The sequence below is a fragment of the Ahaetulla prasina genome, chromosome 4 (genome assembly GCF_028640845.1).
Source record: "Ahaetulla prasina isolate Xishuangbanna chromosome 4, ASM2864084v1, whole genome shotgun sequence".
Lineage (NCBI taxonomy): Eukaryota > Metazoa > Chordata > Lepidosauria > Squamata > Colubridae > Ahaetulla > Ahaetulla prasina.
The window spans coordinates 121,515,220-121,538,182 of NC_080542.1; the positions used below are offsets into that span (position 1 = coordinate 121,515,220).

Below are 22,963 nucleotides of genomic sequence, written 5' to 3' on the forward strand. Positions count from 1 at the left end.
CATGGTCATCTGCCGGGGGTGGGGGGGGACATAATATGTCTCTTGCAGTTTCTTGTTTTAAGGCTCAGTGCGTCGGTCTGCCGCATCATCCTCGTCCGAAAGCTGGAAGGAACCAGGAGGAGGAGATGCTTTTCAACTAGCAGACTCATAACATAACATAACATCAGACTCAATCCCATTGGATACAGAGCGAGTCACTCCCATACCTGGCTGCTGGTCCCGCCAACTGAGAAAGGATATTCAGGTAGGAGCAATGTCCATTTTAAACCATATTTTACTGTTTTACTTGATTTCTGCATACTGCCCAGAGTCAAAGTCCATCCAAAGGTGGCTATATAAACAAATATTCAAAGTAGAGTGGCTGTATTCTCTCAAGCTATCCTATAGCATTTCATATTTTAAAAACCATTGGTTGACAAGTTGGGACAAATCCATTCCTCTTTTCAGTGCAAGATGACAGCATCTTTAAAGATGGCTGTTTCATTTTTTGTATAAATCTTTAAGCATCTCAGAAAGATATGTATTTTGTTTTGTTAGATAACTTCCCCTGCGTGAATTACTTTCTGGGGGAGCTTCCTCAAGATATTTTAGACCTTATCACAGAAAATCCAAATAAAGCCCTTAATACCCCGACAAAACTAAAAATTAAAATTAATGTGCCTAATTTTTCTGCCCTTTTTGTAATTGTAATACATAATGCATAACAGGCTTGCTTTTTTCCACCAAAGTAACACAGAGTTGGGGGTCTCCAAATAGTTATTATCTTTTTTCAGATATGAATTTATTTCATTAACTTATATAGTTTAGCAATTCATTTGAAGTACTGTATCTAACCAGTGAGAATGCCAAACTACTTTTTCAACCTGTGCAAAATTAGAATCATTGCTCTTCCCAGATGAAATTTTGAATTTTATTTATGAATTTTATTTACATTGTGCAATTGCAGCAGGCTGATTTTTATCCTAGAGATAGCATAGCCCTTGCTGAATTGTAAGGAGTGGTTACTGTGTGGGTGGCTTTTAAGCAGGTTCTGTGGTTCTTTTCTGCAGGTAATAAAATGGAAAATCCAGTATGCAATTGCAGAATAAGCCTTTGAATGAAATATTATTTTCGTAGCAGCTTTGGTCAAAGGGTTACCACTAATCATACTACTGGCTTGCTTCCCCAGCTCTTGTTTGAACTAGCTAGCATAGATTTAGACAACCCCGCCTTTTGCTTATTAGGTTCTCTTACTCATAGTGCTTAATCCTACTGCCTGATCCTTGTTAAAACAGAAATTCTGTTGCAGTCTCTAATAAAGGAGATAGGGTGAACTAGAGGTGTTCTTGGGACTGTTGGAGGACTGAATTGCTTCCTAAATGTTACTTCTTAAGAAAAGATATGATACTCAGATATCTGGCAAAAAAGCGTTACAGGTAGTGCTTGATTTATGACCAAAATTGAGCCCAAAATTTCTATTGCTAAGCAAGACATTTATTAAATGAGTTTTGCCCTGTTTTATGATCTTTCTTGTATAGTTGTTAAATGAATCACTGCAATTGTTAAGTTAATAACACACAGTTGTTAAGTGAATCTGGTTTCCCCATTGACTTTGCTTGTCAGGATCACATGACATTGAAAAACTGTCATTAAATGTGAACCGAATACCAATTATCCGAATTTTGATCGCATGACCATTGGGGATGCTGCAACAGCTGTTAGTGTGAAAATAGCAGTAGCAATAGCACTTAGACTTATTTACCACCTCACAGTGCTTTACAGCACTCTCTGGGTGGTTTACAATGTCACCATATTTCTCCCAACAATTTGGGTCCTCATTTTACTAACCTCAGAAAGAGGAAGGCTGAGTCAACCTTGAGCCAGTCAGGATCGAGCTGCAGACTGTGGCAAGAGTTAGCCTGCAATATTGTATTCTAACCACTGATCATAAGTCACTTTTCCAGTGCCATTGTAACTTCTAACAATTATTAACGAATTATTGTAAATTGAGGACTACCTGTACTGGGATAATGAAGCTATTCCTAGGGCAACCTATTATTCTTTCTTTTTGCATGAGTTAGGTTTTTTTCTAATTACATTGAGCCTGTTTTATTCATAATGGGGTATACAGATCATGGAAAACGTAAATTGGGGATCGAGAAAATCATATTACTGGAAAATTCTGATCAGAAATGGCTGTGATGATAGAATCTGTTAACATAGCATCAACCCTAAGTCTCGCAAATTTGCTTCCAAATTCAAAATAAAAATGATTTATATTAACTTCTAAAATCATTAATTAAAAGTTGTCTACCTATGCAGATGTCAAATGCCAGCATGAGATTTTGGGAAGTGAAAACACAGAAAAATAACAATAATAATGGTTATTATTCTAAAATATTTAATGTTCTGATCCTGAAAACATGTTTGACTTTTGTTAAAAGGGCTTCTGTCTCTCAATTATACCATAATCTATGCTTCGAAGCAGCTTAGCCACTGATAGATTCAACCATACTAGGCAGATCTTGGTAGAGAGTATAGTCCAAATACAATATGTGAACACATGAATACACAAAATCAATAAAGAGTAGTTTTTTGCTTGATCAACAAGGATCAGGCACTATGGCTTCTGGACATCAATGCTAAGCAATCAGGGAAACCTGGGAAAAACAGCAAAGCAAATTAAATGGTCAGTTTGAAGAACACTGAGCAATTATGAAATGCTGTTTCAAATGAAGTCCTGAAATTGAGGAATTTACTATTCCAATTTCTATTTGGAACACAACTAACCACTTTCATAAACCAATGAACAGAAATTAATGGATCAACAAATATTTATCCTTAGAACAAAGGTTTTAGGCATGGGTGAAATCTAATTTTTTTTGCTACTGGTTCTATGGGCATGGTTTGGTGGGCGTGTGACCTGATGGGTGTGGCTAACTTGACGTCACTCACTGTTAGAGCCAGGAGCTGCACATTCTGAAGCACATTCTGCCTTTCTGAAGCCCCCAGCGCTTTGAGTTTCCCTCAGGCTTGACTGCCCAAGTGAACCTTGGAGCCTTCTATTACCCTGCTCTCCATCCCAGGGGGATGCGCATCCCCCCCCCCCCCGTCAATCTTCCATATAAACCATCTGCCTTTTTTCTGCAAAGGCAAAGTCTCCCCTTGCAGAGCGATCCAAAGAGGGCAAGGGGATGTTGCAGAAAAAGCCACCTTCTACCCGGGCTTCGTCCTTCAGCCAAATTCACCCAGTCATGTGTGCCCTTTCTCAAATGGGCTGTGCATGGGGCGCTTGAAAAGAGAGCAAATAAGAGAGCTTTCCAACCTCTGTTTTTGTGTGTATGTGTGTGTGAGGGAGGGAGGGAAGGAGTGATCTGAAGCTGAGGCATCCAAACTTCTGGCAGTAATGGGGGCAGCTTCAGGTTGCTCCCTTCCTTCCTCACACAGAGAGAGAGGGGGGGGGGGTTGGAGAGCTCTCTTTACCCTCTCTCCAAGTGCCCCATGCACAGTCCATTTGAGGAAATGGCACGCACGGCTGTGCGTGTTTGGCTGCAGGAGGAGGCACAGTGCAATGGGGTTGTTTCGTTTGCCACAGTGGTGCTTCAGGAGGGCAGGCAGATGTCTGAAGCTGACAACCAAAATGAATATGTCCACCTGCTTTCCCAAAGCACCATCGCTACCATTTGCTTTCATTTCGCAGTGGGAGAAGGAAGAAAGCGAACGGCGCCAGCACGGCAGTGCTCCAGGAGGGCAGGCAGATGTCTGCAGACAGGCAGGGAGGAGGGCAATGAGAGTGGCAGTGACGAGAATGGCGTCCCCTTCCAAGTGCAGCGCATACAGTGCGCAAGGTGACCCTGGCGCGCCTGTTGAGTGGACAACCGGGTGGGTGGGGGCGGGGCCAGAGATGATTGCTACCAGTTCTTCGAACCACCAGCCATCATCGCTACCAGATCGGCCGAGCCAGTCCAAACCAGGAGCATTTCACTCCTGGTTTTAGGGATATCACATTGCAAGTATTGGAACAATTAGCTAAGAATATTAATATTTCTTGTGCAACAATGGCAGTTGGGATCAGAATTTTCATTGCTAAGCAATGCAGTGCTAAAGCATGACATCATGTGACCACAATGCTTAGTAATGGCAATTCTCATTGCTGTCATTAACCAAGAATTATGGGTTGTTAAATAAGGATCTGATGCGACCATGGCTTGCTGCTGTCTTCCAATAAACAAAGTGAATGGGGAAGCTGGCAGGAAATCACAAGTCCCACACTTGCAAGCAGTGTGTTCAGGAGTGCTAGCAGAGCAAGTACTGTGGAGCTTTGGTGGTGGGTGCGGTGGGATCTTTGGGAAAAAGCAGGGGGAGTGACTTATTGGAAAAATATGCAATCTTCCTTCTGTTTTCCCTGTTGACTTTGCTTGTAGGAAAATGCCAATGGTGATCACACTGGACCCTGCATAAGTATGGATTAGTTGCCAAGCATTTGAATCACAGTCACATAAAGATGGGTGTGATATGATGACTGGAATTTTAAGGACCAGTCGTAAGTATCTCTTGTTCAGCACCATTGTAACTTTAAATGGTTACTGAGCAACTAATCATTATTTGTAGTATTGTCAGCCTTCCCAAATAGACCAGACAGGAAATACAATCAGATTGGCACATAGGACCTTATAGTAAAGCTACATTAACAGAATATTACAAGAAAGTATAGATTTCCCACCGTCTCCTTTACAGTCTGAGAAACTAGGCAGGCTCATTTTGAGCTTGTTTTTCTCCCTAGTATGCAGCTATTCCCTCTTTTACCTGATCAGCCTGAAGACAGAAGGAAAAAGGGGGTACATGATTGACATGTAAATAAATGTATCCAGGGTGTGATTAAGATTCTAGAAGGCAGTATTTTTAATGTTACGCAAAAATCAAGAACATGGGGGCATAAACTCAAACTTGTAGGAAAGAAGTTAAAAAGTAATATTAGAAACTATTACTTCACAGAAGTAGTAGTGGAAGCTTTAAACCAACTTCCAGTGGAGATAATGTGTCAATCATCAGTAACTAAATTTAAATATGCTTAGGATAAACACTATCATTCAAAAAAATAAAAGGGTAGACTCAGTGGACCACTAGGTCATTTTTGGCCATCATTTTTCGATGTTTTTGTGATTCCCTGGGCACCAATTCTTTGCCCCATCTGTCAGTGTCTTTCTCATATACCAGTACAAATATTGAAAACAACTAGAAATGAAGCCCAAGATCATCAAATGATCTATTTTTTTGAGCAACATCATATTTTACTAACTTCTGACATTGATAATACAGGTAGTCCTCAAGTTACGACAGCAATTGGAACCAGGATTCCAGTTGCTTAGAAGTCACTAAGCAGTGGGGTTATAAAGCATGATGTTATGTGACTGCATTACTTAGTGACAGCAATAAAGGGTTTCCTGCTATCATTGTAACGCAAGATATAAGGGCTGTTAACCAGGAAGTGGCAGGAATGCCTGCTAAGGAGTGCAGGGGTACACCCATGAGTTAGTGATTAGGAGAGGGGGTGCAGTGCAGCACCAGTAGAGGAAGGTTGAGGACAGAAGGTACAGTGTGCACGCAAGGTTGCAAAAGCCCTGCAAACACAAGAAGGCCAGGAAAGGAGGACATTAGGTGTATAAATGTAGGAGGGTATGTGGGGGTGGGGGGTATTTGAAGAACTGTTTTAGCAGCCTCAGGAGGGCCAAAGAGAGGCAGGGTGCAGCATGAGCACAAGGAGGCCAGCTGTGGAAGGCCTGGGATGGGTGCAAGCACAGGGAAAGAGGTTTCAGGGTATGTGAAAGCATAGGAAATCTAGGGAAGGAGGGCATGGGGTGGATAGTATTTGGATAAAGGCATAAGCAGCCTCAGATACAACACACGGCACAACCAGCAACTGACTTCCATGAAAAGCTGGCCACTCAAATTATTGAAGTGCTTCAAAATGGAAAATGTGGAAAAACAGTATTTTTAAAACTCTACTAGTTGTCATCTATTTTTGCATGCAATTACAAATCAATTTTTTACTTCCAACAATATTCAAACAACTAATTGGTTTATTTGCAAGTGCAAGTTGAAGTTGCATATTCAAAAATTGTATCCACATAATCAAAAAATCAGAATTAATGAGATTAGAAGATTAATTATTGATTGATGAAATGATGGTAAAAATATCTACGGTAAACCGGTTTACAAAAATGAGCTTGCATAGATTATAAAAAAGATTTTATCACCTACGTAAGTAGATACAAAAATTTTGGAACTAAGTGGCGTTAGAGCAGATATCCAGCATGCATTTGCATGCAACAGAACCCGGAAGAGTAGCTGGCTGCCACACACATGCATACTGGCCAGATGCTCTCTTGCAGGTTCCAGTGCTCTGACACGCATGCTCCAGTTTTGGCACTTGGTTAGCCGTCACTGGAATATACTGTACCAAATAAAATTGGGATTGGACAGATATGTGATCAAAAGCATACGTTGAAACATGCCTTTTATGTTCCTTTAATTGAATGTTAGTACTGATTTTGTAGTTCTAATCTGTATCTATCTGTAACTTCAATATATATGATAAACTCCTGATGATAAAAGTGGTTTTATGCAATCCTTAGCTGATGGAATCATTTCTTGATTTTTTTCTTGTTGACTTGTAGATACCTTTTAAATTATATTTTTGCTTTTATAATCCATTTCTGTTTTCACCTTTCCTACTGGGGGTGATTTGTTCTTAGATGTACAGATATATAATGTTGTTTTTATTGCTGGATTAAATTAATTGTCTGACCTAACCGGCAGAGTAAGTATCAGTCTGGAAAGTGTGTCAAGGCATCTTCATCCTATGGATAAACTTTCAAACTCAGAAATAATAGCTCATTAGACCACAGACTATTAGTTCAGAGGCTTATAGCCATGGAATTGATGTTAGCTATAAAACACTAGATCAATATATAAAATATAGGAATCACAGTCAAAATAGATTTTGAAACATATATTAAGTCATTCTTATATTTATTGACAAATTAGGGAGAATGACAAACATATTAAGCATTTTTCAAGTACTATATCCACTATGGAATTGGAAAATATATCTAATTTTGCCAGGCACATATCGTATCTTGCTACATTGCTTGAATAAATACTTACATTTTGGCTGGAACTCAAATTTTCCAAAAATATTGGCTAAAGTTGTGATACATTTTGTTTCATCTTTGTATTGTGTTATTATTTAATAATCTGTTTTAAGATGACATTGAGCTTTCTCGTGGAAATCTTGCTTGAAATCTCAATAAGTTTTGCCAATTGTACCTATTTAAATATAGATACTTTGAATCTGAGAGTGCTATGAAGCCATGGGCATCATGCTTCTTACACTACTATCATGGCCTCAGATTGCAGAATATGAAAGAAAACATCTTTACATATGTTCCTATTCAAATCCTAACATCAGTTTTGGATTTCCATGCTAATCATATAGTTAGATATTTCATAACAATCTTTCCAGCATTACTTGGAATTGTGTAATATCTTCTTTTATGAGATGTGCCTGGTGCTTGCTTTACAGATAATCCTCACTTAACTATAGTAATTGAGACTGTAATTTCAATCACTGAACAATATGATTACAAAGTGACTGTCACGTGACTGCATCACTTAGCGATGGCAATCCCAGTTGTCCATATAATTAAGTGAGGATTGTGGGTTGTTAAGTAAGACCCTGGTGGTTCACAAGCAGGCCAGCAGGCAGGTAAGTTGCTGCTTTTCAGTGAGGGGGTGTTGAGTGAGGGGCTGCAAAGTGTATGGACATGGGAAGTGTATGGACAAGGGAAGCTGTGTGGGTGACCACAAGCATTGTTGTGCTTGGCTGGAAGTGACTCATGCCGAGTAGGAAAGGTTGCTAATACACAGGTTCCTAATGCCATGATTCAGGGGTCGCCGCTGCCAGGCAGGAGAATGTGTGTAAGTAGCTGGTGAGGAGTAAGTACAGCAGCGGATGTTGAGGGCATACCTGTCTCAACAGGTGAGGTGTTTCAAAGAATGGGGTCCACTTCTAAAAAAACATATTATCAACCCTGAGTCTCCTCACCTCTCACATGGTAGTTATCCTCAGTATACCTTCTCTCAAATAAAATCATCTGTTTCAAATCACATGCAAATATTTTCACAGAAGTTCAGTATACTGGGATGGCCCAAAAGACAAATATGGTTTTAGGTTTTAAACTGGTTTTAGACTGGTTTTCAAATTTAAAAGGCTTTAAAAGAGAGTTAGGCTCTAAAAGGCTCTAAAAGAGAGTTAGAGACTAAAATTTCATATATTCATGAGCATATGAATTTTATGAAAATATACTAGTAAGCTGTCCATCTTTCATATGTCTCTCTAGCTAACAAAGATGGGGGTTTTTTTAACCTCTTTGGACTTTGCTTAACTCAGCATTTCAGATATTTTTTTATAAGAAGCATGGGATATCACAAGATTTGATATCTGTTTCTGCAGGACTATAGAGGAAGGTTCAATTTTAAACCTCCAAAGCAAGGATAATGAATCTCCAATTTGCAGAAATTTCCAACATAGCCTATACACCTTTCGAGATCTTGCCCCTTCCCCAGAGCTAATTTATCAGGTGTTATGACTAGATCATTCCAGGTCTGCCTAATCCTTCATACACTGAAATGTGTTGAATGATCTAGTGATGGGAGTCTTCTGGTTACTTCCCATAAGATTAAATCTGAAGATAAAGGTGCCATAGAAAATTAAGCCTCTCATGCTAACATCTCCAGCCTTACAGAGGAATCCAAGGAAACTGTATATTAATTTTTAGACTAATAGATTTTCACACCTCCCTTCTAGGTCACATATTGATCTATTTAGTATATAGGGTTTTGCATACTCATACTGACCTTGCTGTTGTTGTTGTTTCTTCCTGCCTCTCTTATTCTTTTCTCCTCTCTTATTCTCTTCCTGAGTAGTATTAAAACATTCTTCTTGTAATCAGATGGCAACTGTTCTTCAACAATATTAAATTCCTGTGTTAATTTTTTCAGGAAACTTGGATTTGACTGGTCAAAAGCAAGTCTTCAAAGCAGAAAATAATCCATGGGTAACTCCTATTGCAGATCAATTCCAATTGGGTGTTTCTCATGTGTTTGAATATATTCGTTCAGAAACATACAAATAGTAAGTATTGCATTTTTGCATATGTTTTGTTTCATAGCTCCTCGCTGTGATATTTATTAGGGCACTTTGTTCTGTTATTCTGTTCTGTTATTCATCTCCTCATAAACCAAAGGGTCAACATTTCCCTGAATTTAAATTACTTTTCCCATTCTGATGTCTTCAAGATATAGTGTTACATTTCTCATCATTTCAAGCCATCATAATTATTGTTTTTAAGTTTTTGTTTCTCCTACAAGAGTTTTTTTTCCTATACACATGTATTTATTCCTTCCGGCCTACATTTTGTCTAAACAATCACAGTGTATTTCAATTAAAACCTTGATATGATTCAACAAAACTGTAAAATTGGATAACCATTTGTCTGAAATGGTTCCTGCCTAACCAGGGGGTGGACTAGTCCAGGGATCTCCAACTTTGGCCGACTTGTGGACTTCAGCTCCCAGAATTCCTCAGCCAATTTTGCTTTGCTGGCTGAGGAATTCTGGGAGCTGAAGTCCACAAGTCTTAAAGTTGCCAAGGTTGGCGACCCCTGGACTAGAAGACCTCCAACGTCTTCTAGTATAGAATAGGGTAACAATTTTTGAACAAAGGTAACTCCAATTGAGTAACTTACAGAATGTTGAGATCCATGATTCCCATAGGAATGAAATCTGGGCAAGTCATGGCATTTCAGCACCATTATGTCTTGCAACTACACTTCCCAGAAATCCATAGGTTGTGTGACTCAAGAGAAGATGGAAGCGCCAAACATTCCCCCTCTTCCCACTTCTTCTGTCCCTTGCAACTAATTGGCTGGCAACAAATTTTGACAGATGAGCAACCATTGTGTGCTTTAGAATTGAGGCTGAAATTTGAAATCTGTTAACGATCCTGAACAATGAGATATCAACTCAAATACTCGCCCACAAAGTAGGGCTCACGGGGTTGACGGGTAAGAAGGGGCCTTCAGGTCATGCTATGGGAATTGGGTACAGTTTTCCTAGGATTCCACAGCTTCCTTTATTCTTTCCACTCCAGAAAAGTGGCAAGACGTTCCTCTTCCCTTAGCAAAGTGGCAGCGAAGAAGGAAAAGGAGTGATACTCCCTGCTAGCTTTCAGTGAGAAAACCAGTACGAAGTTGAAAGTTGCTTCTGGTCCTGCTGGTTTTTTGTGATCTTCATTTACAACATTCGATCAGTTTCCCAGCCAGTCTCACAATCACTCACGGAAAGGGAGGGAAAGAGAAGGAGGAAGAAGGAAGGAAGGAAAATTGCTGCTCTCCATCTTCCTCCCCTATTGGGAAGTGGGGAAACTGGGAGGAAATTAAAAGTCACTACTGCTCTCACTGCTTTTTGACCTCTTTTTGTCATTTCTTTTCCTGTTTAAGTAAAAAAATATTTCTGAAATGATAATCCAGAAGGGTGCAAGTTGTCTAGAATCTCTTAGAGTTAATGTCATGATTTCATATTCTGTCTCTGTTGTCTATAAAAGTGCATTTAAAAACAATTGATCATGTGACAGAAGTTGTTTGGACAAAACGGGAGTGCATAATAGCACCAGCGTGCCTACCATCTCTGTCCTAATGTTTCCTCTGTTCGTATTTATTTTATGTATTCAATTCATGCTTATACTTTTACATATTATCTAATATGTTCTTGACGAATAAAACAAAAAATAAAAAATATTTTAAAAATATGTTGCTTTATATGGCAAACTGAGTTCACATTTGTGATGGTGCTTAAGAAATTTCTTGATCAATCACATAAAACACTCCATGTCAACTTTTTCTATTGGATGAATGGATTGATTGATATCAAGTCACTTTTTAGTCCTAGTGACTACATAGATATATTTTCTCCATGATTAGCTTAACTTTCATTTAGACTCTATTGAGAAGCATTCTTTGCTAATTGGTCTAGGGAAGGAGCATCAAAATCTACTTCTTTGAGGGTTACATTGGAGTTGTGGTTGACCTTGGGGGGGGGAACGTGGCTGGGGTGGCCATGGTAGCTTGACATTGCTCAGTTGGGGGGGCCACCTGTGGTGGCCTGGGGAGTGCAATGGGGGTATCCATTGCCTCCAGAGGAGGATGGTGAGACCAGGACAAGCGCCAAACCCTTGTTCACCATCCCTTGTTCACCATCCCACATGGCGAACCCCCGGATGGCAGTGCAGGCTGCCCAGAGCTCTGGGCAGTGGAAGGCAAGCATCCAGTTTGGCCCTCGAGCTCCCAAGGCACCAGGATCCCATAATCCAGCCCAGCTCCTCTTCCCCAAGGAGGCGCCCAGCTGCACTTCCTAGAGGCGGCTGCTGCTGTGCTCACTCTCCTTAGCAGGTTGCTCATGGTGGGTGTGGGAGAGCAAAGTGTGGGTCAAAGGGAGGCCCACTCCCTCACCTTGCGAGGAGACCCAGCTTTGTAACCAAAGCATCCTCAGATACGGGAGAGGAGAAACCAGGAGAGGAGGAAACAAGGGGATGGCAAAAGGGCAGCAGGGCTTCTGGTTGCCAAGTGCTAAGGCAGGCCTTCCCTCAGACCTTCCCTCCCTCATAATCTCCCTCATTCCTGCCCCCTTCCTTCTTTCCTTCCTTCTCCTTCTTTCCCCCTTCCTCTCCTCTTTCTCTCCCTCCTGTCCCTTTTCTTCCCTCCTTCTCCTTCCTCCCTTCTCCTTTTCCTTCTCCTCATCTTCCTTCCCCTCTTCCCTCTCCACCTCCTTCCTTCTCCTCCTCCTTTTCCCACACTTCTTTTCCCACACTCCTATCTCTACCCTTTTCCCTTCTTCCTTCTTTCCTCTACACTCAGGAAGGGATGACATGAGGGGGGAGAGATTGGCAGTGCTGCCAGTGACCATGCCACCACCAGCTGTTGCTTTCTAGGCAATCCTGGTGAAAGGGAATCCTCGCAGGCTGCGAGGCCAGACTGGCGATCAGGGCATGGTGTGGGCGCAGGTTGATCTATTTTATAACATGGTGGCAGCCATCTGGGCCGGAATGCAGTCAGCCTTAAATCCACCCTGCTGCGTCAGCCCTACCCCTGTGCACTGGATGCAGCAAGCGCTGGTGTCATGGGTGAAAGGGAAGCTCTCAGAACGCAGGCAATCTGCGGGGCAGGACGGTTCCCAGGGACACCAGGCTCAGCGTACTCACCGCCTCGTGTGTGCGCCCAGGGGATGGGGCAGGACAGCATCTCACTATTCCCAGGACAGTTCTGTGGGCCAGGTCTAACCACATCATGGGCCAGATTTGGCCCGCACACCTTATGTTTGACATGTCTGGTCTAGGATAACAGAAAAATGACTTGGGGTTAGCAAAAGGAAGAAAATTTGGGCAGTAGTGAGTACTGCAAGAGTTGGAGTATTTTTTGCATGTGGGTGAGATATGTCAGTGTAATTGATGGTGTGATGGGAGGAGACTATTTCCTGAATATTCTAAAAGGAAAATTCAATTGGAATATAAGGAACATTTTAAGTCTGCAATCCTGTTTTATTTTCAAAGGATTTATAGACCTATCCAGAACAGACTTAATCCAGCTGCTGAATATGTTTCCTGTTTACATTTAAGGGCACATTTCTATCTGTCCAGTTAATAGTGTTAGTGGAATAAATATGTGTCCATACTGGCATAAACAAATTATATCAGTAAAGCTTAATTATGTCCACAGAACACTGATTAGATATGAATCTTTTGCTACCAATGTTACCTTTTTCTGATGGAGTAGAATCTTTGTGTAGTATCAGCCTGGATCAAAATATCTCCTATTTCCTGTCATCAATCCTGTCTTCCCCAGTATCCACCTACTTAGCCTAGTAGATTTATGTGAGATTTACATTCCTACCAGTTATTGATTATCTCACTGATTATTGATAATTTGTAGATATAAAACAGATTCACAAGTTGCCCTAGAATGTTGTTTGTTTGACACATATTACAAAAACAGAAGGTATTTGAGAATAGTATATCAGTTCTGTGTTTGGAAGTGCCATAGCTAAGAAAGGGAATTAAAGTGCATAAATTATTGAAATAAGCTTTCACCTTCTGGTTCATGATGCATTTTCAATGAGGCCTTCAGTAGTGAATGAATTACCTTCTCATGGATTAGAGTATATGTCAATTGCAACCACCATATGTTAGGAATTATGATGAAACCATAAAAAAATGTCTGGCTGTCTTAAATGAGATGTAAATCCAGTAATATTGCACTGAGCCATTGTCTTAATAGTTAAGAAGTTGTAATTAGCCAGAGAATGTAATGGATCCTTAATGGATAAGTATTTTTGATGCAATGTAGTTTTGAAAGATGTCCTTTTAAGCCAAGTTAGGTTCTCTTCCAGGTAGTTTCATGGTCAGAAATTTTGGGATAGAAGTAACTCTAAGCTCTTTGTATGTGCAGCAGGGTTTTGTTTTTGTGGGGGCTATCAAATAATACTTTAAAGAACTTTGGTTATATTACTTTTGATAGTTGTCCTTATAATAAAAGAAATACTTAATAAATAATAATTCTGGACTAACTCTGATTTGAAATTCCAAACCTAATATGAATACATATTCCATTAAAATGTTATGTATGTTATGGTACTTTTGATAGTATACCACATTGTGTTAAAGCAATTCTTTCCTTTGAAACAACAAACCATATTTCTTTTATGCTTTTGTTGACTTAGTTTTGGGTTTAGTTCTTAGAGGCTAGGGATATTATTTAGAAGTTCCATATAATCCAACATTGTTTTTACTTGCTTGTTTATTTATTCATTGTGTTTTGAAGAGATACATCTGGTTATCAAGCTGATAAACTGAAAATATATAGAAAGGAAATGTAACAGAAAAGATACAGAGAAGAGAGATGCATTCTTCAAATCCATACCAAAATGGATGTGCCTTCCCCAAATATAGTCCACCTATGTGGTTGGGAAAACTGAGAGTTATATTCTGATCCCTCCAGAGGGCTCCACATTAGGAAAAAATACCTCCTAGGATGCCTATATTTAATTTAACCTTATTCCTCCCTCGGGAGAAAGATCCGACCTTTCCCCTTTTTCTAAGCCATAATGCTAAAATCTTTCCTTTGAAAGTAATAACTATATTTTTATTGTGCTCCTAGTCACCTTTCAAAGTAACCTTTTATATTTGAGGTATAATTCTCCAGGGATCGTGTATGTCTAAGATAGTGACAAAGACATGATGAATAGTAGACTTTATTGGTTATAATGTACTCAGCAAGTGCACATAGACATAAATGTTTAAAACAAAACAGCAAATTAAATTCCTTTGAATAATTGCATTCCTGAAACACTGTTCAAAATTCGTATAATGTAATTAGTAATCTGGTGGTAAGCTTTTAATGTGATAAGAAAGAAGAGATGTTAAGGATTGGCCTTAGTGGTTAGACCTCATGAAGCAAGAATAAATTTTCTAAATATTTTGTGCATATTAATTATGCTGTCCTGATTATTTCACTATGTACAACCAAGAGCTCTTTTTTCTGAACAACATATTATTTCAGTGATCTTATTTATGGTCCTGATTTTGAAGTCACTATCTGATTATCTCATCTCAGCTAAAGCTTTTATTACACTGGTTGCAGTATTTTTCACTCTTTTGCTTTTTTTCTGTGTAACTGTTATACTAAACATACAGTTTTTTCACACTTGCTTTGAAAGGTGCTGTTTCCTTCAGTGACCTTGTCATTTCACTTCGTGCAGTTCTTAAGAAGTGTTTTACTTCATTACCATTGTGAAATTAACTTCTAGAATTAACCTTGTAAATCAGAGCAATTCAGCACCATGTTTGAAAAATGGCCGGTCCTCAAAATGGCAACATTGACCAATATCAAAAGGCCCTTTGTATCTATAGTCCAACAGTACTTCCATCTTGTACTCTTCCTTCCTGTTTACTAGAATGCGAATGCCATCTACCATCTGTGAAGGTAGAGTGTAGGGCAAATTGCCTTCCAAAGTAATGACCAATGGAACACAGAGTGATCTTCAACTGCAAATAGAAAGCTGAATTGATTAGCTTAATCACTGAGAAATGACCAATACACTTTGGATCCATTTTCTTAAACTTAATGAGAAATATGAAATAGTATATGTATATTGTGGCAAGAAATGCAGATTTTTAAATATTGCAGCAATAGTTGAGTTATCTTCTCGGCTTCTTCATGTGATGTCAGATGATTTTAATATGACAAATAAATTTTAATATTTAATAAGTGAAAGAGGACCTTCTATGTGAGCCAGATAGGAAATTAGACAAGACGAGCTAATTCTACTTTATTGTAAGGCTATATTACCAGAACTTTGTAAATCTGAAAGTAAAAAGTCTTGGTTTGTGCCATTTTGAGACAATATTACTTAGGATCAGAATTTCAGAAAATAAGTGGTTTTGAAAATGGTTATATGTTCCTTTGATTTATCTCTTGTATATATTCTTTTGTTTTCATCCAAATAAGAAATTTTTAAAAAGTTGGAATAGAAATATACTGTGCAAGGGCTAGTTCTTTTAGGTGGATGCTTCTAGGGGAAATATATCACTGCCAAATGTTGTTTCAGAAATAGAATCTGTTTTATAGTAAGTCAGTGCTGAACTCCGGAAAGAATTACTTAGTGACATCTAAAAAAAATTGAGGAACCCAAATTTTTCAGAACATATTTAATATTTAATGCCCAGTTTGAAGTTACATACTGCTTTTATATCTCCCTTTAGATTATTCAGAATGTTCTATACTAATACAGGGATCATCTATAAAAAGTTATATATTAGAAAGAAGGAAAATTAATGACAATATCTGCAATAATGGTTTTCTTCTAAGAGAAGCCTCCTTAGTGACATCCTGTCATTCCTCAAAAGAAATCTTAAGATTTTGTTGGGGGATACCTCGTATTCCAGATATAATTGGGCTCCAATTCTCATTCTAGTCAGATTATGACTTACTTCAAGTGATACAGATGCTTGATCATTTGATTCTGCCATTGCTTGGTTGATTGATTAGATCAACATGGGCCTTTTAAATTATTTTTTTGACCCTTGTGGGCCACAGGGGTATGCAGAGTGAAGAGTGAAATGCTTTTTCTGTTTTTTAAATCTGGGAGGTAGAGACACCTACACAAAACATGCCTGTACATTTGTCCTGAATTTTATTTTTCAATGGCAGGAATAAAATCCTGGGGACCCCTGAAATCTTGAAAATGGCATTGCGTTTCACAGAGTGTCCATCAGTGAATTAATCCTTTCACAGGCAATGAAAGTTTTATCTCAGTGTTTAACTAGTTAGCATTCTGTTGTCAATGCGAGCCAATGCACTATGGGATAACTGTTAATTGATGGAGCCTTCCTATGTATAGGTAGACAAGTGGAATCAGAATTGCTAAGCAAGACAGTTTTTTAAGTAAGTCACATCCAATTTATGACTATTTTTGCCACATAATTAAGCTGATTACTGAAGTTGTTAAGTGAATCATGAGTCATTGAGCAGATCTGACTTCCCTCATTAACTTTACTTGTTGTTGGAAGCTGTCTGGGAAGGTTATCAAATGGCTATCATATATCTCCAGGATGCTGCAACCATCATAAATACATGCCAATTGCACGAATTTCAATCATGTGACTATGGAGATGCTATAACAATATAAGGAGTGCTTGTAATTTTTTTAGTATGCTGTTGTATCTTCGAATGGTTGCTAAATGAATGGTTATAAGTCGAGGGCTACCTGTAATCCACAGAAAAATAAGAACAGATGCTCTAATTCTACTTTATTGTAAAGCTACATTAGCAGAATCTTAAAAGTCTTGATAGTACAAATCTCCCATGTCTCTTTTACAGCCTGATAAATTAGAGGGCTCCTTTCTGAGTTTCTTTCTCTTTCCCTTATGCAATTGCAGGCATTGCCCCCTCTAATCTAATTATTCTTTAGCATTTCTTCCCCATCTCCCAAGGTCTCTCCCACCTATCATGCTGGAAATGGAACAGTTCAGAATTAAGCTAAAAATTCTGAACTAAAAATTAGGAAATTCTTAACCCCTTTATAATTTCAAAAACACTTGAATGGTTCATCATATTTACAGTGGGCAAGATGAGTTACTATGTACATTGCCTACTTCTATTTGAGATATAAATTAAAAAGCAGCATTTTTATAATAAAAGAGAACACTCTGCAGTTTCTATTCTCTACACAGTAATATCTTGTTTTATTATGTGCTGGATTTTTATTGAGCTCCAGTTTCTTATTTCAAGCTTCATATTGTGCAAGACATATTTTATCCCAGGCAGTTTTTTAACTTGGCTGTTGAGGGCTATCTGGTAACTGAGAAGTCATTCTTGCATTGTGAACTTTTTATCTAGTGTAGATGTTAAGTGGATATTATTTCAAATTAATTTGACTAATTTGCAATTTAGCTTATTCCTTAATTTTATTTCAGTGAACAGATGCTACTTAAAGTCTAAAATAACTACTTTCAGGCTACCATGTAGTAACAGTGTATGTGTGGAACAGTGGAAGTAATAATATGAAATCAGAAACTTTGGCTAACTAGTTAAATGCTGTCCAACTATATTTTAATTTGAAAAATAAGGAAACCAAGTTACTTTCTTTTCAGGATGTTGCTATACTTTTGAGAATATGTGATTTATCAATGATCGGTGTAAGGATGTCTGTCATTTTATGCTGCAATATTTAATTTTTTAGTTATTCTAAGCAGAATAAACTAGTATTATTCTTATTAGCAAGGTTGTACATGTTCTTAAAATGCACAACATGCTAATACCACTCCAGCAGGACATTTTCATTTTTTCCCTAAAAATTAACTTCTAATAATAATATTTTGCCAAAGTCAGTTTGATGTAATGGTTAAGGTATCAGGCTAGAAACTGAGTGACTATGAGTTCTAGTGCTTTGGGCACAAAGCCAGCTGGGAATCTTAAGCCAGTTGCTTTCTCTCAGTCCTAGGAAAGAGGCAGTGGCAAACCACTTCTGAAAAATCTTGTCAAAAACCTGCAGAAACGTAGCCATTGGATGCAATTGAACAGTATATATATATATATATATATATATATATATATATATATATATATATATATATATATATATAGGTCTTTGGTTGTTCGGGTTTTCTCCCGTGTAAAATTGGAAGTGTCTTGGCGACGTTTCGACGAAGTCTCATTCGTCAATTCGTAAAATTCTTCCAATTTTACACGGGAGAAAACCCGAACAACCAAAGACCTATATACAAACACCCGTGAAAACCTCGGAAAACAAATATATATATATATATATATAGCCAAACAAGATGGAGACTGGAAGAGTGCTGTGGAAAAGAAGAATCTCACTTGCTTAAGCACACAAAGCTATAAAGAGATTAGATAAAGTTGGAAAAGACCCCCCTCATCTAGTTCTCACAGAAAGTTAAATAGCTCCCATCCCATACCTCTCAGTAGACTTATTTTGATGGGGAATAAATGCTAGCCAGTTTGCTTTGATCAGGAATTCCTCAGTGAGAAACTCCCACATCTGCACTAACAGAAATTCATGGGAGAATGATTGATCAGTTTTCAAAGAATTTGAAGACTTGCCTGTTTTTGGTAATGCAAAGTATATAAATACATCCCACTTCTTCTAACACTTACCTCATTTTTAATAGCAATAACAATAATATGTAGACTTAATATATCGCTTCATAGTGCTTTACAGCATTTTCTGAGCAATTTACAGTGTCAGCATATTGCTGCCAAAACAATCTGGGTCCTCATTTTACAAACCTTGGAAGGATGGAATGCTGAGTCAATCTTGAGCTGCTCAAGATCAAACTCCAAGCTGTAAGTGGAGTTAGCCTGCAACGCTGCATTTTAACTATTGTGTCACCATGGCTCCTCTAGTTATATTTTTGTACCAAACTCTTACTACCCCTTAAAATTATGCTCTTGAACCAATCAACTGTTTCAAAAATAAACTCTAATAAATGTATATTTTACAAAACACCAAGGTAATTGGCTATATTTTTATCTGGGCTCATAATGCTGAACAGAGACTGGCCTCAAGAGTACTTGGGTGGGAAACCACCATGAAATATCAGGACTGAAGTACAGATTGTAGGTTGAACTTCCCAGCAGGAGGCAATGACAGACTTCTTCTGTATTACTGCCAAAAATGCTGACTTTTTCTTTCTCTCTTTAATGAGATAATTCACCAATATATTCAAACTTTGAAACATTTTAAAACAAAACAGATACTTCTAATTTAAAAAGCATTTATTGGTTAGCATTTGAGTGAGGGACCATCTAAGAAGGCCTAGGTGGTAGACTGGGTTAAAAATTGGAAGACATCACTGAGGAAGACATGTCTATGGATTCATTGAGAGTCATGCTCTATTTGAAGGTATCTGTCTTAAAAGCTACCTTGTATATGTTAAGCAGTTCACTGATGATGGGAAATTTCTTGCTGCAACTGTAGGTTTGTTGCTTTTATAGTATCCATTATATGTGATCCATTGTCCATACTATCTGGTGCTGGTATCCTATCTGATTAGGATGGTCATAAGTTTCTTCCTTCAGGCAACTAAACATAAAGGAACTAAGTTCCTTCCTTTAGCAGCAATTAAATTACTTCAATATATTTTGACAATGAAGTTACTTTATGTAGTTTTAATTTTTCATACTACAGTATCTTCACACTACCTATTTGAACATAATCCATGCTGTATTATAATTAATCAGTCTCTGCTTCTATATGAATTGGAAGAATGTAAAAGATGTTTGGTTTTGTTTCCTATTTATTTTTGAGTGAAAGCAGATGTTCCCAGCATTCTAATATTCAGAGGGTCAAAAATGTCTATCTCTATCTCTCTACGTCCCTCCTGCTATATGTTTCCCATTGGCTTATGGGATTTATCATTAATACAAGCTGTAAGTATTACCAGAAAGGTCTTCACAATATGGAAAATCTCTTAGTTGTGTATATTCCTACTGACTTTCAAGCATGGTTTATCGGGCTGAATGTAGGAAAATACTTTCCAAAAAATAGTTTGGAATCTTGAGTAAGCAGATTTACTGTTATAACCTATTGGATTGCAAGTATAAATAGTACTATAATTTATTTTCATAAATGTTTGATATGATGCAGTTCTCACCAGAGAACTACATCATTTAAAATACACCCCCAAGTTTTCTAACTAACTTCTGAATGTGATTTGCATTACAGCATTTCCTTATAGTCCTAGCTGAATATTTGCTTAAAGTGGAAAAAGGTATATCAGATTTCAAAATGAGCTTGATGGTAAAACTGGATGAAATAATATTGTCAAATGAGCCCTCTTTTTATTCTGTTTATTATGGAAGCTCTAATACATATTTGGCAGTAATTTCAACTTTAACATATGAATTCCTGACAGTTTCAATTCCTCAGACTTATTAATCATGGCGTCAGCACTGGTGGAATTTTATTGGACTTCCCTAGTCATGAAAAATTTATTATCTGATAAATCAAGAAAAACAAGTAGCATCTTAATAGTGAAACAAAGTGGCCTGTGAAAAATCATTCAGGACTGTATTTTAGTCAGTCATATTTTGCAATGATTGTTGCCATTGGCAACTTTGTTTATATATTATTGAAGATGATCAGTGTCAGAATATATATTTAAAATAATGTCTGTATACATGGACCAATTGCTCCTATGTATAGGCCAAAACTCCAAAATACAGCATAAGTTGACTTACATTCAGTGTTGGTAATTATACCATGTTCACCCAAAAAAATAGATAACTATTTTTTTCCTTTTAAGAACTGTATTCCATGAAGGTCTACGGTCATAGTCCACACTATAGACTAGGCTAAAATAAATGCCAGAACTAAAAGTGAGTCCTCTCTAACTGACATCTTATTTTCTCTTTCTCATTTTTCTGATCTCTTTATTTCTTTAGATATGTATCTCTTTAGATACATATTGCAAAAAAAGGAATGATAGAGCTTAGAAAAGATCTGTAACCGAATTGTTTTGAAAAAAAGTAGAAGGCCACAAATGGTCCATTTCTTAACAAAATATGATGTTAATCTAATTATTTAACATGAAGTATATGAGAAGAATTCTGCTTGCATGGATCTCCCATTTTTATACAAGAGTCTTAGCATGATTTTGTCTTCTGTAAAATTCTATGACTCATAAAAATCTTATTTGGAGTACACTTAGCAGCAGTCTTAAAAGGTAATGTCTCTTTCAAGTTGAATTTGACTTTAGTTTTATGGACACAACCATGCAATTTCTTGGTGACAGCACAGTGCCAGTGTCCACTACCAGGATTTTTTCCAACTTCCCAATATAGACTAAAATCTAGAGATTTCCAATTAAATACCATCCAGGCCTTTCAGTGCTTAGTTTATGAACCTAAAGAACGTCTGTCAGATGCTGCCACTTGCTAAGATAGACACATTCTTTCACCTTACTTTACAGTTTTAATTGCATTGCTCAATGTAGAGACTAAAAGTATTCTGAATATAAATAGGGGTATGAATGTGGTATTATAATTTAGGATAAAGCATTGAACATTTATAGCTCTATCACGAACACATTGTTGACTTAAGGGCAGTTATAAAATTTCACTGAATGAAATCTGTAGATTTGTGTAGAATCATTGGGACTGTTTATCCATTAGACTTAAAACTAAATTGCAAAACTAAATAACCTGGGGTTTTTCTGTGACCTTAAACCCATTTGGAGCTGAACCCAATATTCCATGTCTGGCCCTTGCTTAAAATGAATTCTCATGGGTGTCAGGATCTTTCATTCCAGCTAGTTCTCCCTAGAGCACCAGGAAGTTCTTACCTCAACCCCTCCCCTGTTTTTCTAGGTCTCCTGATAGCAATGAATGCTCTGTGAGTTGTCAAGACAATAAAAAATAGGTATAGTTTTCAGTCTAGATATTCACAGTGCATTGGTACTTGGAAAATTGAATTTCCCACTATCTCCTGGCTCCCTTGATAGAATCAGAAGTCTTGGAAACTTCATTTCCCATGTTTCCATGGGACCCATGAAAATTATTTATTGACATTTCAGTTTTTCAGATCAGATCCATACAAATACTCATTCTTACCAGCCCTTCCTTGCCCACAGAAAATATTCCGCAGATTAGAGTTTTAATTTCACACAGTTTTTTCGCATGGCATTATTTTCTATGAAGAGGGAAGATTTTATGTTTCCGTATTTGAATGTATATTGAATAATATGTATGATTATGACATGAGATTGTACAATAAAGGAAAACCCTTAATTTTTCCACTTACATAAAAGCAGAACAAAACAAATAATACATGAAGAACTTGTGCTGGCTAATGGGGTGTTATGTACTATTCTTGCATTTTTCCAAACTGGAACATGATCTACAACCATTGGTGAGAGATGCTATAGTACATTTTTAAATTAACATTGTAAGATTTGAACAGTAAAGCTCTCTGGAGCAATTGTAACCTGGTCAACCTTGTCTGTGCTTGAAAGCTAAGTAAGCTCAGGCCTGGTAAGTGCTTGAATGGTAGACTATAGAGAATTATTATGGTCGTGTACATAGTCGGCCAGATGTTTAGACTGGATTTGGCAATTTTTAATCCATCCGTTCCCAAACACCTGGGATAGGCAGTTGTAATTGTTTGATGCTTATTAAAATTATAGTAGCAGGATGTTCCAAAGAAACTGCCTTTTACAATTGACCATTTTGATTTTGTCAGTGCCAATGATATTCAAGTGGTATTCCTGTGGTTTTGGATTGCAACTAAGGCACCTATCACTACTATTGTTACTATCTTTTGTTTCTTTTGCTACAATCGTTTATTTGCA

The 22,963-nt window shown here is 37.7% G+C and overlaps 1 protein-coding gene across 2 annotated transcripts in view; it reads left to right on the plus strand.

Annotated features, from left to right (window-relative positions):
• RSU1 (Ras suppressor protein 1) overlaps nt 1–22,963 on the plus strand; it is a 100,540-nt gene that overhangs the window by 45,756 nt on the left and 31,821 nt on the right. For both annotated transcript variants that reach the window (XM_058181699.1, XM_058181700.1), the window contains one exon: nt 9,043–9,175. In XM_058181699.1, the coding sequence (XP_058037682.1) occupies nt 9,043–9,175 (133 nt within the window). The remainder of the gene's footprint in view (nt 1–9,042; nt 9,176–22,963) is intronic.